At 37.3% G+C, this 19,255-nt stretch overlaps 1 protein-coding gene across 9 annotated transcripts in view; it reads left to right on the forward strand.

Moving 5' to 3' along the window:
* Positions 1-19,255, forward strand: part of USP34 (ubiquitin specific peptidase 34) — a 267,250-nt gene that overhangs the window by 86,401 nt on the left and 161,594 nt on the right. For all 9 annotated transcript variants that reach the window (XR_003524622.1, XM_027621741.1, XM_027621744.1 and 6 more), the window contains exons 6-8: positions 5,124-5,191; positions 8,227-8,419; positions 9,399-9,460. Coding sequence is in view for 8 of the 9 variants with exons in the window: in XM_027621741.1 (XP_027477542.1) it covers positions 5,124-5,191; positions 8,227-8,419; positions 9,399-9,460 (323 nt within the window). In the remaining variant the exon portion in view is untranslated. The remainder of the gene's footprint in view (positions 1-5,123; positions 5,192-8,226; positions 8,420-9,398; positions 9,461-19,255) is intronic.

A 19,255-nucleotide genomic window follows, 5' to 3' on the forward strand; every position in this document is an offset into this window, starting at 1 on the left:
TTTTAATTGCTATGTGTCTTGGTGTGGAGCTCCTTGGATTGAATTTGGGGGCATCTCTGTGCCTCCTGGACCTGGATATCTGTTTCCTTTCCCAAATTAGGGAAATTTGCAGCTATTATTTCTTCAAATAAATTTTCTGCCCCCATCTCTATTCTTCTGAGATCCATCCCTATAATTCAAATGTTATTATGCTTGATGGAGTCACTGAGTTCCCTACGTCCATTCTCAGCTTGCACAGTTCTCTTTTTTCTGCTTTACTCAGCTTGGTTACTTTCCATTACTCTGTCTTCTGGGTCATTAATTCATTCCAATGCTTCCTCTAGCCTGCTATTTTTTCCATCAAGTATATTTGAAATTTTATTTATTGTGTTCTTGACTTCTGATTGGTTCTTTTTAATCTCTTTGTTAAGCGTTTCAGTGATGTCCTCCACTGTTATCTCAAGTCCAGTTGGTATCTTTATGATAATTATTTTAAATTCTTTATCAGGCATATTACTCATATCTTTTTCGCTTCGATCTTTCTGTGGTTTGGTCCTATTTCATTTGGGAGCTCTTTCTCTTTCCCCTCATTTTTTCTGACCTTCTATGTCTGTTTCTGTGTGTTTTCAATGTCAACTAATTCTCTTGCTTTTAATGGTAACAGTCTTACGAAGAAGAGGTCTTGTAGTGCCCTGCAGTGCAGTGTACTCTCTTTCCCAGGGCCTGGCCCTTCAGGGATTGTGTCCTATGTGTGTTGTGTGCTCTGCTGTCGTGTCTTAGTCTCTTTTTCCTTCAGTACAGTTATCTGCAGAAACTCTCTTTGCCTGCTGTGTTTTTTGGTCCTCATTGGGCTGGGCATGATTTAACAAGGTGTGGAGTGTGTTGCTTGGGAAATTAGATTTGACCCCACAGCTACCATTGGAACTGAGGCCCTGCAGAAGGGGTTAGATCAGGAGATGTGGTGTTGGTAGGGTTTGCACTGGTATTTTGGGGTAGGGGCCCAAAGTGCTGGGACTAAGGGGAATGTGATGGAGAAGGGTAGGGCCAACAAAGCAGGGGTGTGGGGTAGTGAGGGGAGCTTGGTGCAAGCAAGTTAGGTGATGATTGTTGGCCCCATTGCAGGTTTCTGCAGGTGGCTGTTGTTTATGCGGGGAGAGGGGTGGGGGAGGGTGGGATGGAAATGGTGCTTGCCAGCATCTTTGTTCCTGGAGGGGGTCTCCCTGTAGTTCCTGTTTCTCTGGCTATAATTTGAGATGAAGAAATCGCTCACTCCTGTCTGCTCTCAGTGTTTTTCAAACTAATAGTTCTTTGCTGTATCTGCCGGGCAGTTTTTTGTGTTGTCTCTTTAAGGGTGGGGACTCTGCTAACTGATGGCTCTTCCAGCTCTCCTTTAGTCCACTGATTTTTAAAATTCCAGATTTTAGGGTGCCTGGTTGGTCAGTTGGTTAAGCATACGACTTGATTTTGGCTCAGGTCATGATCTCAGGGTGTGAAATGGTGCTGGGTGTGGAGCCTGCTTAGGATTCTCTCTCTTCTTCTCCCTCTGCCCCTCCCCACTGCTCGCGCTCTAAAAAAAAATAAAATAAATTTCATACTTTAAGTTCTCCTGGTTTTATGAGCTCTCACTTTCAAAAGCAAATGTTGAAAGGTAGTTCTTTGCCTTTCTTTGTGCCACTCACTGGCTCCCTCCTCATTGCCATTGGCTCCCAGACCACGTCTTTTCCCTTCCTTTCTACTTTTTTTTATTTTTTTAAAGATTTTATTTATTTATTTGACAGAGAGAGGACACAGCGAGAGAGGGAACACAAGCAGGGGGAGTGGGAGAGGGAGAAGCAGGCTTCCCGCGGAGCAGGGAGCCCAATGCGGGGCTCGATCCCAGGACCCTGGGATCATGACCTGAGCCGAAGGCAGTGGCTTAACGATTGAGCCACCCAGGCGCCCCTTTCTTCCTACTTTGATGTGTTATCTTTCCTACCTTTATTTGTGAGTTTGTTCTGGAAGTGTTTGGGTTTTCTGGGTTATTTTCACTGATGTGTTATCTAGTTGTGTCAGTGGGGCTAGATGAGCTGCTGTATTCCCAGCCTCCTCCAAGGTGTTACTTGTCTTTATTAGATTTCTCATAGATATATATTTTTTGGAACTGTGCTAAGGAGAACATTTTCTTTAAAGATTTTATTTATTTATTTGAGAGAGGGCGAGAACGGGGGAGAGGCAGAGGGAGAGGCATACTCCCTGCTGAGCCGGGAGCCTGACTCGGAGCTCAATCCCAGGACTCCAGGATCAGGACCTGAGCTGAAGGCAGACGCTTAACCAACTGAGCCACCCAGGCACTCCTTAAGGAGAATAGTTTTGAAAATTTATTATTTGTTCCTAGTAATGAACAAAATATGTGCATATATAATATAGTTTGTGTATGTTTTTGGATATGTATGTGTATTAATTATTTGTATTAACTTTATAAGCACCAGTCTTGCCAAACCTGTTAATTCTTGAAACATTTATATGAAAGGTATTTTGGATTTTTTGTTCACATAATCACGTTATCTCAGAGTAATATTTTTAATTGCAATATAGTTGACATACAATGTTACATTAGTTTGAGGTGTATAATATGGTCTTTTGACAAGTCCATATGTTAGGCTAGTCCCACCATAAGTGTAGCTGCCATCTGTCACCGTGATACAACCCCTTTATAATTGATGATTGATGATATTCCCTATGTTATAGTACTTTTATCCTTGTGACTTACTCATTCGATAAGTGAAAGCCTGTATTTCCTACTTCTCTTACCCCATTTTGTCCATCACCCCATTCCCCTCCCCTTTGGCAACCACCAGTTCTCTGTATTTATGGGTCTGTTTCTGCTTTTTGTTGGTTTGTTTTGATAACTTAGATTCCACGTGTTAGTGAAATCATGAGGTATTTTTCTTCTGTCTTATGTCACTTAGCATAATACTTTGTAGGTCCATTCATGTTGTTGCTTATGGGAAGATACCATTCTTTTTAATGGCTGAGTAATAGTTTACTGTGTATGCATGTATATGTGTGTATAATTAATTTTTTGAGGAACCTCCATACTGCTTTCCACAGTGGCTGCACCATACACTCCCACCATCGTGCATGAGGTTTCATTTTTTTCCCCTACCCTCACCAACAATTAATCTTTTTGATTCTTCCCATTATGACAAGTATAAGGTGATAACTCATTGTGGTTTTGATTTGCATTTCCCTGATGATTAGTGATGTTGAGCATCTTTTCACATGTCTGTTGGCCATCTGTAAGTCTTCTTTGGAAAATGTCTATTTGGGCCCTCTGCCCATTTTTAATCAGATTATTTTTTGTGTTGTATAAATTCTTTATATATTTTGGATATTAACCCTTTGTCACGTGTGTCTTTTGCAGATATCTTCTTCCATTCAGTAGGTTGCCTTTTAGTTTTGGTTTCCTTTGCTTTGCAAAAGCTTCTCAAATATTTTGGTATAATCAGAATAGTTTATTTTTGCTTTTTTTCTTTTGCCTGAGGAAACATATCTAGAAAAATTTTGCTGAGGATGATGTTCAAGAGGTTACTACCTATGTTTGTTTTGAGGAGTTTTATGGTTTTAGATCTCACATTTAGATCTTTAATCCATTTTGAATTTACATTTGTGTATGGTGTGAGAAAGTGGCCCAGTGTCATTCTTCTGCATGTGGCTGTCCAGTTGTCACAACACCATTTATTGAAGAGACTTGTTTTTTCCTCATTGTATGTTCTTGCTGCTTTTATCATGGATTAATTGACCATATATTCATGGGTTCAAAATTCTGGATTCTCTATTCTCTTTCATTGATGTCTGTGTCTGTTTTTTGTGCCAGTACTATATTGTTTTAATTACTAGAGTTTTGTGATACAACTTGAAGTCTGGAATTGTGATGCCTCCAGCTTTCCTTTTCTTTTTTAAGATATTTATGGCTCTTTGGGGTCTTTTGTGGTTCCATACAAATTTTAGAATTATTTGTTGTAGTTCTGTGAAAAATGCTGTTGTTATTTGGATAGGGATTGCATTGGATCTGTTGATTGCTTATGGCAATTTCTATGGTATTCATTCTTCCAGTCCATGAACATGGAATCTTTTTATTTGTGTCATCTTCAATTTCTTTCATCAGTGTTTCATGGTTTTCAGAGTACAGGTCTTTCACCACCTTGGTTAAGTTTATTCCTAAGTATTTTTTATTTTTGGTGCAATTATAAATAGAAGTTTAAAAAAAATTTTTTTTCTGCTACTTTGTTAAGTAATACTGGTTTTAATGCTTCATTTTTAGTGTTATGACTTTCATTTCCTTTGTACTATCTAGGACCTTCTGATCAATTTGAATTAAAGGCGTTCTTGTTTTATTTCTAGTCTTGGAAAAGTTTTAACATTAAACCATTAGTATAGTGTTTGCTATAAAACTTACATAGGTATTTTTGATTAGGGTGAAGCCATATATTCTTTATTTCCAAATTTGTTTTTGTGTCCCTTGCCTTTGGTAAGGCTTAGTATTACAGCTTGTTGTTTGATAATTCGTTTAGGATTTTTATTCTTATCTGATATTTATGCCATTATTTATGAGAAAACTATAAAGTAAGCATATTTTGAAATGGGTTGGAATATCATGGAGAAAAAATTATATCTTGGATTGGGGTACTTTTACAGTAAGAATTTAATTCAGTAAATTATTGATACTGCAATCTAGAAAATATATTGCCTTTAGATGGATATTGAAATGACTAGAAATTTACAGGTAATTTGGTATTTTTTACAAGGAAGGGTGGGATTTTTTATTAAAAACTAAGATGGTTTATTAAAAAGGTAATATAGTGCTATGGTATTTGTGTTGCTATCATACAAAGAGGTATAGAGAATCATGCTGTAAGATGATATTACCTGGATAGGTAGTACTCTCTTTTCAGCAAGAAAATAACATTCTTTAGATTGATTTTATGTATGTTTCAAAAATATATATAGGTTACTTACCTGATATGTGTGTAATCCTTTTTAAAATATGTAATATGTATATAGTTTTAAAACCAAAAAAATATTAAATGTTCTTGTTTGTAGTTAACAGTGAAGTGTATTTCACATAATCATTATACATTAATGTCATATTTGTTTCTTTATAGATTAGAATATGGCTACATATCCCTGCTGTCATGCAGCACATTATCCCTTTTAGGACCTATGTTATTAGGTAAGTTTATAAAATCTTTTCCTCTTGATTAACAATGTAATACATTTAAATAGTTTATAACATAGTGTAGAATTATGTTGTTTGAAAGTCCCTTGTACTCATATCCTCTAGAGAAAATTTTAATTGACAGTTTGATGTATAATATTTTTTATGCTCATGTAGGCTCATATTTAATGTTTACTTTTAAGCAATTTATGTGGGGCCTTTTTAAAAATTTTTTTTTATTTTTAAGTAATACCTACACCCAGCATTGGGCTCAAACTCAAAACCACTACCTAGATCAAGAGTTGTATGCTCCACCAACTAACTGAACCAGCCAGATTCTCCTGGACCTTTTTTTTTTTTTCTTTTACATGAATATATAGAGGTTAACAGTGGTTACATGGTATCCCGCCATATGCAGTCAACAAAGATATACAAAGATATTATGTTCTAGGCATTGGGGATATAGCAGAGAAGAAAAGAATTCTCTTTTTGTGCAGTCTCTGTATCAAATAAGTAGATGATACAGTTCATCAGAAAGTCGTAGGTATTACAGAGAAAAGTTGCAGCAAAGGTGAATTGAGAGTTTTAGAGGATGGGTCACAATTTTAAATATGGGGTTATAGAAGGCCCAATTGAGGAGGAGGTGTTTAAGTCTCAGTCTAAGAAGGAAACCTAAGAGTATGGAGAAAGAATTGTATTGATGGAGTGTGAACTGTTGGGAGTTCTAAGATTGTACTTTTTGGCAATTTTTATGAGTCCTTTATACTTTTTCTCACTCATTTGCAAAGATTTGAGTGCCTATTTTCCCATTATATTTGAGTTTTTGGAGAAGGTGTCATGAAAAGAATCAGTGATGAATCCTATGCAAGTAAGTAATGTGATAGAGGGGGAATATGAGGTCTTTCTGAAGGGTGGCATCTCAAGATCATGCATCAGCTAATCAGGTGATAATTGGAAGAAAATATTCTAGGTAGAAGGAACATAGGATGTAAGCTTTGAAGTTGGAAAGAACATGACATTAAAGAAAGTAGAAGCAGACTGTTGTGGAATATAATGTGTAAGGGGAAATAATTATGATAATAAGGTTGGATAAGCAAGGGCAGGTTATTCAGGACCTTAAAACCATTATAAAGAGCTTGGATTTAATTTTACCAAAGGGACTCTATTGAAAGGTTTTCAGCAGGTGAGTCATGATGATTTTTAGAAGATCACTTTCGCTTTTAAGTGGATCATAAATTGTAGGATTGTTGGAGTAGAAGCTGGGAGACCAACTGAAAGGTTAGTGCAGTAGTTTTGGAAAGGAATAATGGTATGATGGTTACTGGTAAAAGGATTGTTTATGGTGATTTTGAAAATTGAATTGATGAAAATAAAAGGGACAAGACTGGTGATTCTGGGATTTAAAGGGGTAAGCATCATTACTTAAGCTCCCCACCTCAGTTTCTCTTTTGTGCTGTATCATTATCTGAGATGTGAAAGACTGGGAGAACTTCAAGACTTAATTTTGAGATGTCTGTGCACTGTTGAATTGGGAGTATAAGCATATAATTAAGAACAGTATCATTAATTGAGTTATCAGAATAAGAACAGCAATTATTAAACACCTCATTGAAGTGAATGAGAAGTTATCTGGGGAGAGAATCTAGAAAGCAAAAGGAAGTGTGTTGAGGATGGAACCTTTGTATCAGTTTGCTTTTGCTGTGTAAGAAAAACACCCTTAAATCTTAGTGACTTAAAATAATAGCCATTTATTGTTTCTCACAGTTCTTGGGCTGACTAGTTCTTTTGTTCTGGGCTGACTTGGCTGGACCTGCATGCTCTAAGGATATCACCTCACTCATATATCCTCTGGTTGACAGGCTGATTGTTATTGGAAGTGGAGTGGAGTTCCTATTCATCTTGTAGTTGGCTGTGTTAGTTGGGGCATCAGCCATGTCTCCTTCATCTAGCAGCCTAATCTGGGGTTCCTTTTCTTGGTGATGGAAGAGTTCCCATCAAGAAAGGGCAAGCTCAAAAGCTTCTTAAGTTTCTGTTTATGTCACATCTTTTATTGTTCCATTGGTCAAAGCAACTTTCATGGCAAAGCTCAGATTCAGGGGAGTAGAGAAATAGATGATACCTCTTGATGGGAAGAATGGCAAAGTTGTATTGCAAAGACCTATGTAAAGTGATAGGAGTAGTTTGGAAAGGAATGATGGTATGATGGCTACTGATAAAAGGATTGTTTATGATGATTTTGAAAATTGAATTGATATAAGTGAAAATAAAAGGGACAAGACTGGTGATTCTGGGATTTAAATGGCCTGGCTTGAGCCGAAGGCAGTGCTTAACTGACTGAGCCACCCAGAAACCCTGCAAATAATTTTTTAAATAGAAATATGTATTACTGTCTTGGGGATGAGATGGGGAGGAAGACCTGGTATCCGAATCTATATTCTTGCATAATAGTAATTTGCCTAGAGCTAAGTAGTTAGCTGAATCCTTTAGAATGGATATGCTTTTTCTGGTTTACCAAGGTCTCCATGAACTTTTACATGAATCCTTTACAAACCTTGAGGATTACTAATGTTGAAAGGTTGGATAGAGGAGGAGGAACTAATCAAATAGAATAGGCAGGACCTGAGGAAAACCAGGGGTTTGTGATGTTTGGAAGCCAAATAAGAATAATTTTTAAGATGTACACATTTTAAAGAGTTTTGGCTGTGTGGGGAGTAGATGTACTTTACATATGAAAGCAGCAGGAGCTGTGTACATGACAGGTAGGAGAATAAAAAACCTCACTGGAGGTGCAGAATCCAACGTTAAATGACTTCGCTCTTGGCAGTTTCTGATTCAGGTTCGACTCAGCAAAGGACACAGTGCCTCAGGTCACAATCTTTGAAGCATCACTTAGAAATAACTTAAATTGGGAATGTTAATCCTAGGATGTCAGGTTCTACTTTACTAAACATTTTGGAGGTGTGGAGCAAACGAATATTATTGAATTATTGAAGGGTCTTTAGGAATATTTTGCAAGTTTTTATGTATGTTTTATTTCTGAATTGTTTAAGGTATTTATGCAAGCTCTCTGATCAGGAGTTAAGACAGAGTGCGGCTCGAAACATGGCTGACTTAATGTGGAGCACAGTGAAAGAACCATTGGATACAACATTATGCTTTGATAAAGAAAGCCTAGATCTTGCATTTAAGTACTTCATGTCACCGACTTTGACTATGAGGTTGGCTGGACTAAGTCAGATAACGGTAAGCTATATTTATTTATTTTGAGTCATTTTTTATTTGCCTTCTACACTGTCATCATCATCATCATCATAATACCTGCTATTTATGGAGCACTTATGTGAGGCATTGTGCTAAGTATTTTACATGTGTTACTTTGTATGGTCCTGATAAATAATTTCAGTATTTTCCTTATTTATTTTTTTAAGATTTTTAAAAATTCATTTATTTTGAGAGAGAGAAAGAGCACAAGTCGGGGGAGGGGCAGAGGGAGAAGCAGGCTCCTCACTGAGCAGGGAGCCAATGGGGGGCTTAATCCCAGGACCCTGGGATTATGAACTGAGCTGAAGGCAACGCTTAACCGACTGAGCCACCCAGAAACCCTGCAAATACTTTTTTAAATAGAAATTGTATTACTGTCTTGGGGATGAGATGGGGAGGAAGACCTGGTATCCATGAGTCTGTATTCTTGCATAATAGTAATTTGCTAGAGCTAAGTAGTTAGCTGAATCCTTTAGAATGGATATGCTTTTTCTGGTACCAAGGTCTCCATGAACTTTACTCCTTTGTAGTGTTATTCTTGGAGTAACTAGATTTTACACAGGTATTGGACTTTGTAAATATAGAAAATACTTGTTGACATTTTTCTAAAGTAGATCTTAAATGAATTTATTGAAGAATCCTTTCCTTAAATTTTATGTCTGTGGTGACATACACTTGCATTAGATTTTTGTATTTTTCCCTTATTTAGCTTTGTTTTGTTTTTTTTCTCATGTATTTAGTGGAATAAAGCATGAGTATTACTGATAGTGTGAAATTATTTATTTTAATATGGTGAAATAACCAGACTAATTGTTAAGTGTGTGTGAAATTCTTGTCTTATATTTTATAATTTTGATCTGGTTATTGATTTTATATATATCAAACCATGTTTCTTGACAGTTGGTAACATACCAAAAAAATTTGTAAAAAAAAACCTTTAATTTCTTTTCTCTAATTATAGAATCAACTTCACACCTTCAATGATGTATGCAATAATGAATCCTTGGTATCAGACACAGAAACGTAAGTAGGAACATTAATTTATACATGTGTACCAGTTTATTGTGCAGCAGCTTATATGGTAAATAATAATTGTGACTATTAGGTTTGAAGTGTTTACTAGAAATTCTTTGCCTTGTGGCTTCATTTGTATAGTCTTGAATAAGCTTTTAGAACAGTATGTTGAAACATTTGTTTTTTTAGAAGGTATACCAACACAGTATTAGTGTCACAACATGCATGTACTATTTATAAGGGAAAATTTAATAGTGAAGAGTATGGTATTGATCGTTTTCAGAAAGCACTCTTGATGCCGATAATGTGAAGACCTCGTTTAACACATTTTATGGGGAAAAAACAAGTTAATGATGTTCATGTTTAGAAAGAAGTAGTTGTTATAGCTTAGGACTTTTCAGTATCTTAGAAATATTTAATTATTCCAGTATTCCATTTAGGTGTTTGTCCATATAGAAATCCATTTTTAAATCTAATTTGGGTAGTAATATCTTCTGCTTGAACAGAGTTGTATAGTTTTAAGGTGTTAGAAAATTCATAATTATATGAATGAGTCATACTTTTTCTTTAACTTTTATGCATCGATTTTGGTTCTGCCCTGTGGAGTTAATCTCAGTTGAACCCAACCCTTCATGAATTTGAAAGCCAAAGATGGTGTCTCTTTACTCTTTTTCTTCTCCAGGCTAATGACTTCTTATTCTTCCAATGTATGTTATGGTGTTTAGATTTATTACCAGACCATTCTTTCATCTTTGGCAACATTCTTTGTTCATGATCTCCTTAAAATATGTTGCCTAGAATTGGTCATAGCTTTATAAATTCTGGGTCATACTAGGAGTGCTATTTCCCACTGTCAGGACATTACATAGACTATATCCAGTATGTAAAACTACAGCTCTGGATTTCCCTTTTAATCCTTTTAGTGCTGCCTCCTCCATAAGACTGCCTAAGAGAATGTTAAATTTACTAATGCAGTAATCTCCGCCCCTCCTCCCGCTCCTGCACGCTCTCTCTCTCAAAAATAAATAAAATCTTTAAAAACAAAGTATAAGGAATATATATTCTAAAGACATGATAAAGAGGGAGGAGAGTCAGAATTTTGAGGAATAGTGGGTAGAGGTAGTTCAAATTGGGAAAGAAGAGCGTTCTTACAATGTGAGAAAATTCGAACAAACAAAAAATGTGATAAATATTGCAGCATATAAATTGTGTCTCTCCTTTTTAGCAGTTTTATTAAGGTATAGGTACTGTACCTATCATAAAATTCATCTGTTTTTATAGTGAATTTTAGGAAATTGATAAGGTTATGCGAAAATCATCACAGTCTAGTTTTAGAACATTTCCATTGCTTCAGAAAGATCCCCTTTGCCAATTTGTAGTCAGTTCCTAGTCTGAGTCCCACTGATATGCTTTCTCTCTATAGACTTACCCATTTTGGACATTTCATATGGATGGAATTATGATAGTCATCTTTTTCATTTAGTTTCTTTCAGTTATTTCACTATACTGTTTTTCTTTTTTAAAGATTTTATTTATTTGACAGAGAGAGACACAGCGAGAGAGGGAACACAAGCAGGGGGAGTGGGAGTGGGAGAGGGAGAAGCAGGCTTTCTGTGGAGCAGGGAGCTCGATGCGAGGCTCGATCCCAGGACCCTGGGATCATGACCTGAGCCGAAGGCAGACGCTTAACAACTGAGCCACCCAGGCACCCCACTGTACTGTTTTTCTTGAGGCTCATTTATGTTGTGGGGTGAATTAGTACTTCATTCCTTCTTATTGCAGAATTCTGTTACATTATGTAGATACAACATTTTGTTTTTCCATTTACCAGTTGTTGGCTATTGTGATTATTTCCAGTCTTTGGTTAGTGTGAATAATGCTCCTTTATTATTTTAGGGGTTTATTTATTTTTAGAGCTGTGTGCCCATGTGATGGGGGAGGGGCAGAGGGAGAGAATCTCAAGCAGATTCCTCATGGAGGATCGAGCCTGAGGTGAGGCTCGATCTTTTGACCCTGAGATCATGACCTGAGCCTAAATCAAGAGTTGGACACTTAACTGACGAGCACCCAGGTGTCTGTCCCCTGAATAATGGTCCTTTAAACATTTGTGTACCTTTTTATGGAAATATGTTTTCATTTCTCTTAATAAATAGGAGTATAATGGCTGGTTTGTATGCTCATTTTATGTCTCACTTTTTAAAAAATATTGTCAAAATGTTTTCCAGCATAGCTGCATCATTTTACATTCCTACTAGTAATATATGAGGGATCCAGTTTCTCCCCATTCTCAGCAGCACTTGTTATTATCTGTGTTTTTGATTATAGCTATGCTAGTGGGTATAAAGTAGTATTTCATTATGGCTTTAATTTGCATTTCCCTAATTAATGATGTTGAACATCTTTTTATATGGTTATGTGCCTTTCTATTTTGTGGGGGGTTTTTTTGGTGAATTGTTATGCATATTTTTGCCCAGTTTTTAATTGAATTGTCTTTTTTATGGACTAGCATAAGATCTCTACTACAGAATGTTCATGGGTGCTTAAGAAGACTATTTTAGTTTTCCTCCCACCTTTCTGTGCTGCCATAATGATGCACATGAATGTTCTGGCAGTTGCTCTCAGGAATATTAACAATGCTGAAAAGAGAGGCAGATGCCAGGTTCTAATTAGGCCATGCTCCAAAGTCATCTTCTGGTTCTGTGATGATGAAGCAGGTTTACATTGGTAAATTTTGAAATCATTGATAAGCACAGAGTTGGGAAAATTGTTTTGAATCTCACAGGCAGGTTAAACAAGTGTGGAGTGATCAGCTCCAGATTTGATATACAAGTCAGAGATCTAGAAAAATGGCAGAATAATTTGTTCCTGTCCTGCCAGTTTGGTTTCATTGTGCTGACAACCTCAGCTGGCATCATGGATCATGAAGAAGCAAAATGAAAACACTCAGGAGGGAAAACCCTGGGGTTCTTTTTCTAGGGATGTGTAATACGTACATGCAAATAACATGCCTCAGTGGACTCTTGTGCCTTTTTTTTTTTTTTTTTTTTGCTATTCTTGTATGGAGTGTTTTATATAGATGTCTATTAGGTCTGATGAGTTTGTAGGATTGTTTGCCTTCTGTATTCTTGTTGATTTATTGCCTAGTTCTGTTATTAAGGGTAGGTTATTGAAGTCTCCAATTCCATTTAATCCTCCTCATTTTGTGGATTCCATATTTGTGAATTTGCCTGTTTGCTGCAATTTATTTCTAATCCCCAAATCAATACTTATGCTGTTTTCATGGTCATTTGTGGACATGCACAGAGCAGTAAAAAATTTGTCTCTCAACATGCGCATTCCCAATTGAAGTCAAACAAGGTGATGCTCAGCCTTCTTGTTTTAGTGCTGGTACAGAGGTGACCAGAGGATGGAAATGGTAGCAGGCAGTGCATTGTAGTGCAAGAAGCTTCCGTTCTGAGGTCATTTGAGTAGAAAGTGAATCCCAACTCTAGGTTAGTAGGACAGCCTCAGCCACGTCACCTAAACACTTGTGAATCTCATTTTGTAAGATAGAGAAAAAGGAAGATAAGTTGTTTTTTAGGACTTAAGAAGAAAGTGTTTAGTATTAGCTAATTTAGTACAGCAACTTTATAGAACTGTCATGAGCAACAAAACTGACTGTATTGTCTTTATTTCCCTTCAGTTGTGTGTATGTATATGTGTGTGTGTGTATAATGGAATACTATTCAAACATAAAAAAGAATGAAATCTTGCATTCATGACAACATGGATTGACCTTGAGGACATTACAGTAAGTGAGATATGTCACCCAGAGAAAGACAAATATCGTAGGAACTCCTACGTGGGTTTGAAAAACAATAACAAATCCAAGCTTCTAGTGATTGTCAGAGGTGGGGGTGGGGAGTGAGTGAAATGGGTGAAAGGGCTCAAAAGGTGTAAACTTGCAGTTAAAAAATAAGTCGGGGTTGTAATGTATAGCACGTCAGCTATAGTTGGTAGTACTGTACTGCATATTTGGAAGTTTCTAAGAGATTAGATCCTAAAGGTTCTTATCACAAGGAAAAAAAATTTTTGCAACTGCACGGTAATGGATGTTAACTAGAGTTAGTGTGGTGATCATTTCATAATATATACAGATATTGATCATTGTTGTACACGTGAAGCTAATAAAATGTTATATGTCATGTCTCTGATGGCATTTTTATGTAAGAGGTAAAAACATCCCTTTGCGTCACCCTTACTGAAATGGGAGCTTCAAGATAAATTTTAGTTCTCTGAAATATATGTCTTTAAATTAGTTTCATGTATGGATTGTAGAAAAATCATGTACCTAGATCCATGTAAGATTTGCGTTTAATCCAACCTGCAGTCTTCCAATCAAAGGCAAATGGCAAGTCACATTCTTGTACTGAGTCATGCTTCTAAAGAGAACCCACTTTAGGATGCAGTTGATGGTAATGATACGTTCTTTTTACGCAGCAGGTGAGAATAATTTGAAAAAGGATTCAAGGGTTCAGTATTAGCTGATTTAGTGCCCTGGCTTTATATAGTATAACTGGCACAGAGAGTAGCAAGAATTGGCTGTATTGTTTGTCTTTTTCTCCCTTCAAGTTCTATTGCTTTTTGTTTCATGTATTTTGGGACTTTTTTTTTTTTTAGGTCCATATATATTTATAGTTGTTATGTTCATGATAATTTCATCCTTTTATCAGTATAAAATGTCCCACTTTGTCTCTTTGAAACATTTTTTGGCTTAAAGTTTATTTTTTCTGATGTTAGTAGAGCCATTGCAACTTTATTGTTTTCATGGTATATCTTTTTCCATTCTTATTGTTTTTCCTCGTTCTCTTATCTTCAACCTGTTTGTGTTTTTAGATCTAAAGTCTTTATTTGTATTCTTTTAAGTCTTTTTTTTTTAAGATTTTATTTATTTATTTGAGACAGAGAGAATGAGAGAGAGAGAGCACATGAGAGGGGGGAGGGTCAGAGGGAGAAGCAGACTCCCCGCTGAGCGGGGAGCCCGATGCGGGACTCGATCCAGGGACTCCAGGATCATGACCTGAGCCGAAGGCAGTCGCTTAACCAACTGAGCCACCCAGGCGCCCAAGTCTTTTTTTTTTTTTTTTAAAGATTTTATTTATTTATTTGACAGAGACACAGCAAGAGAGGGAACACAAGCAGGGGGAGTGGGAGAAGGAGAAGCAGGCTTCCCACTGAGCAGGGAGCCCGATGCAGGGCTCAATCCCAGGACCCTGGGATCATGACCTAAGCCGAAGGCAGATGCTTAACCACTGAGCCACCCAGGTGCCCTTAAGTCTGTCTTTTAGAGGCAGCATATAGTTGGATTTAAAAACCAAATCCTATAATCTCTTCCTTTTTATTTTATTATTTATTTATTTATTTTTTAAGGGTTTCTTTTTTTTTTTTTAAGATTTTTATTTATTTGAGAGAGAGAATGAGAGAGAGAGAGAGAGAGCACGAGAGGGGAGAGGGTCAGAGGGAGAAGCAGACTCCCTGCCGAGCAGGGAGCCCAACGCGGGACTCGATCCCGGGACTCCAGAATCATGACCTGAGCCGAAGACAGTTGCTTAATCAACTGAGCCACCCAGGCGCCCCTGCCTTTTTTTTTTTTTTAAAGTAGGCTCCATGCCCAATGTGGGGCTTGAACTCAGAACCCTGAGATCAAGAGTTGTGTTCTTTACTATCTGAACCAGCCAGGGGCACTCACCTCTGCGTTTTTTTTTTTTTTTTTAATTTCATTTTATTATGTTAGTCACCATACATTACATCATTAGTTTTTGATGTAGCGTTCCATGATTCATTGTTTGCGTATAACACCCAGTGCTCCATGCAATACGTGCCCTCCTTAATAACCATCACTGGGCTAACCCATCCCCCCACCTCCCTCCCCTCTAAAACCCTCAATTTGTTTCTCAGAGTCCATAGTCTCTCCTGTTTTGTCTCCCCCTCCGATTCCCCCCCTTCATTTTTCCCTTTCTACTATCTTTTTTTTTTTTTTAAATATACAATGTATTATTTGTTTCAGAGGTACAGGTCTGTGATTCATCCGTCTTACACAGTTCACAGCGATCACCATAGCACATACCCTCCCCAATGTCCATCACCCAGCCACCCCATCTTTCCCACCCCCACCACTCCAGCAACTGTCGGTTTGTTTCTTGAGATTACAAATTCCTCTTATCAGTGAGATCGTATGATACTTGTCTTTCTCTGATCGACTTACTTCACTTGGCATAATACCCTCTAGTTCCATCCACATCTTTGCAAATGGCAAGATTTCTTTTTTGATGGCTGCATAATATTCCATCATATATATATATATATATATATATATATATATATATATATATAAAACACATCTTCTTTATCCATTCATCTGTTTCATCTCTGCGGTTTTTTTTTTTTAATTTTATTTATTTATTTGACAGAGAGAGAGAACAAGCAGGGGGAGCGGCAGGGAGAGGGAAAGCAGACTCCCCAAGGAGCAGGGAGCCTGATGCAGGGCTCAATCCCAGGACCCCAGGGTCATGACCTGAGCCGAAGGCAGTTGCTTAACCAACTGAGCCACCCAGGCGCCCCCATCTCTGCGTTTTGATTGGAGTATTTAATCCATTTACTCTTAATGGCATTCTGCATTTGGGTTTATGTCTTCCGTTTTGCTATTGGTTTTCTATATGCCACCTTTTTTGTTTTTGTTTCTCCTTTACTGCTTTTATCCTAGTATACCATTTTAATTCCATTGACTTTTTTTTAATAACTGAAAAATTTTCTTAGTCACTACATTACAGAATGCATCTTAGTTGCTTAGTCTTTACTTCAGATTAATAATGGAATTTTAGTAAAATGTGGAAATATTGTTCTAGTATAGCTCTACTCCTTTGTTTCTGATGAGAAGCCAGCTGTTAAACTTACTGTTGTTCCCTTGTACACACATTTTATTATCTCTTTCTGATCTCAAGATTTTGCTCTTCATCTTTGGCTTTTAACAACTTAATGATGAGTCTAGGTGTGTATCTCCTTGTATATATATCTTAGTTGGAGTTTGTTGTGATTTTTGGATGTGTAGTAGAATTTTTTAATCAGAGTGGGACTTTTTAATATTTTATTTATTTATTTATTTGAGAGAGAGAATGAGATAGAGCATGAGAGGGGGGAGGGTCAGAGGGGGGAGGGTCAGAGGGAGAAGTGGACTCCCTGCTGAGCAGGGAGCCCGATGCGGGACTCGATCCCGGGACTCCAGGATCATGACCTAAGCCGAAGGCGTTGCATAACCAACTGAGCCACCCAGGCACCCCAGAGTGGGACATTTTGGCCATAATTTCTGTAGGGTGTTTTGTTTGTTTGTTTGTTTTTCTCTGCCCACTCCTTCTGGGAGTCCACTTACATGTATGTTTCCAGAGCCCTCAATAGTTGTGATTGATGATGTTGTTCAGTTCTATACTTGGCTAAGTTATAGTTACAGTTCTGTATGATTAGAAAAGTCCGTGGGTCTCCTTATAATATCCTTGAAGGTACTGAAGGAATGAGGTTTATTTTTTATAATTAGTTGTTGAATTGTTTTTCTGTAAGTTACACAGGTCAGAGAATTATCTCATGGTTCATAGCTTTTGTAGGGCTATCCAGGAATAGGTAAAATATATCATTTGTAGTTTTGTTTATTTTTTGAAGATTTTATTTATTTTTGAGATAGAGTGAGCGAGCAAGGGGAAGAGTAGAGGGAGAGGGACAAGCAGACTCTGTGCTGGGCACAGAGCCTGACACAGGGCTTGATCCCATGACCCTGAGATCATGACCTGAGCCAAAATCAATAGTCGGATGCTTAAGTGTGTGAGCCACCTGGGCGCCCCATTTTTTTTATAGATTTTGTTTTACTTATTTTTTTCAAACAATTTTTTTTAAAGGTTTTATTTATTCATCAGAGAGTGAGCGAGCGCGCGAGCACAAGCAGGGGGAGTGGCAGGCAGTGGGAGAAGCAGGCTCCCCATTGAGCAAGGAGCGCAATGTGGGACTTGATTCCAGGACCCTGAGATCATGACCTGAGTCAAAGGCAGAAGCTTAACCAACTGAGCCACCCAGGGAGCCCTTTATTTATTTATTTTAGAGATAACATGCATGTGGGGGGACAGCAGTAGTTTTATTTTGATCTTTTACCTTTTGAGGACTATATATCTAATTCATAGCTTTTTATTCTCTTTAGACTTAAATGGCTTTTTTTATTTTTTTTATTTTTTTTATTTTTTTTTTTAACTCTTTTTTTTTTTTAAGATTTTATTTATTTATTTGAGAGAGAGAATGAGAGATAGAGAGCACGAGAGGGAAGAGGGTCAGAGGGAGAAGCAGACTCCCCGCTGAGCAGGGAGCCCGATGTGGGACTCGATCCCGGGACTCCAGGATCATGACCTGAGCTGAAGGCAGTCGCCCAACGAACTGAGCCACCCAGGCGCCCTTTTTTTTTTTTTAGATATTTATTTATTTATTTGCCAGGGGAGTGGGGAGAGCGAGAGCCCAAGCAGGGGGAGCCGCAGGCAGAGGGAGAAACAAGCTCCCCGTTGAGCAAGGAGCCTGATGCAGGACATGATCCCAGGGATCATGACCTGAGCTGAAGGCAGATGCTTAACCTACTAAGCCACCCAGGCATCCCTTAAATGGTTTTTTAATTCTTATATGTATAAACAAGATAAATTATTTCATCTTTTCAGTTTTTCTATGTATAATTCATGTAGATGGAAAGATATGGGAGCTCTCATGGCACGTCGTATTTTGAAGGCTGTTTTCTTTCACTCAGAATATACTTATCACTACTTTTTTCATTAAATAGCCACTTAAAAATGTTTTTAAAGAAATAGGCAATCTGAAGAAGCCTGTAACTATTAAAGAAGTTGAATTAAGAATTATTGTCTTTGCTGGGGTTCCTGGGTGGCTCAGTTGGCTAAATGTCCGACTGTATTATTGATCTCCATGCCTGCTTAAGATCCTCTCTCTTCTGCCCCCCCCACCTTTAAAAAGAATTACTGACTTTGCAAAACAGAAAGCACCAGGCCCATATGTGTTCACTGGTGAATTCTACCTAATATTTAAAGAAGGAATTTAAGAAGTTACCCTAATACCAAAACCAGACAAAGACATGTAAGAAAACTATAGACTAGTATGTCTCATGAACATAGATGCAAAAATCTTCATAAAATAGAAGCGAATCAAATCCAACAATGTATAAAAAGAACTATATGCCACAACCAAGTGAGTTTTATCTCAGGTATGCAAGTCTGGTTCATTTCATGTAATCCATCACATCAACAGGTTAAGGAAGAAAAATCACATAATCATATGAATAGATAAAGAAAAAGCATTTGGCAAACTCGAACACTTAAGATAAAAACTCTCAGTAAATTAGGAATAGAGGGGAACTTCCTCAACTTGATAAAGAACATACAGGTAACATCATATTAATAGAACCTCAGGTTTTCTGATCAGGAGCAAGGAAAGTGTGTTCCCTCTCATACCATGTCTTTCAATATTGTACTGGAATCCTACCTAATGCAGTAAGGCAAGGAAGGGAGATAAAAGTTACACCGATTGGGAAGAAAGAAATTGGTCTTTGATTGGAGATGACATGATCATCTATATAGAAAATCTGAAAGAATTGACAGACTCATGGAACCTAGTGAAGACAGCAAGGTTACAGGATACAAAGTTGATGAAAACTCATTTTCTTTTCTATATATCAGTATTGAACACATGAAATTTGAAATTTATTTTTAAAAAATAATAGCATGAGCAGGGTGG

This window comes from Zalophus californianus, chromosome 8, assembly GCF_009762305.2.
Source record: "Zalophus californianus isolate mZalCal1 chromosome 8, mZalCal1.pri.v2, whole genome shotgun sequence".
Taxonomy (NCBI): Eukaryota; Metazoa; Chordata; class Mammalia; order Carnivora; family Otariidae; genus Zalophus; species Zalophus californianus.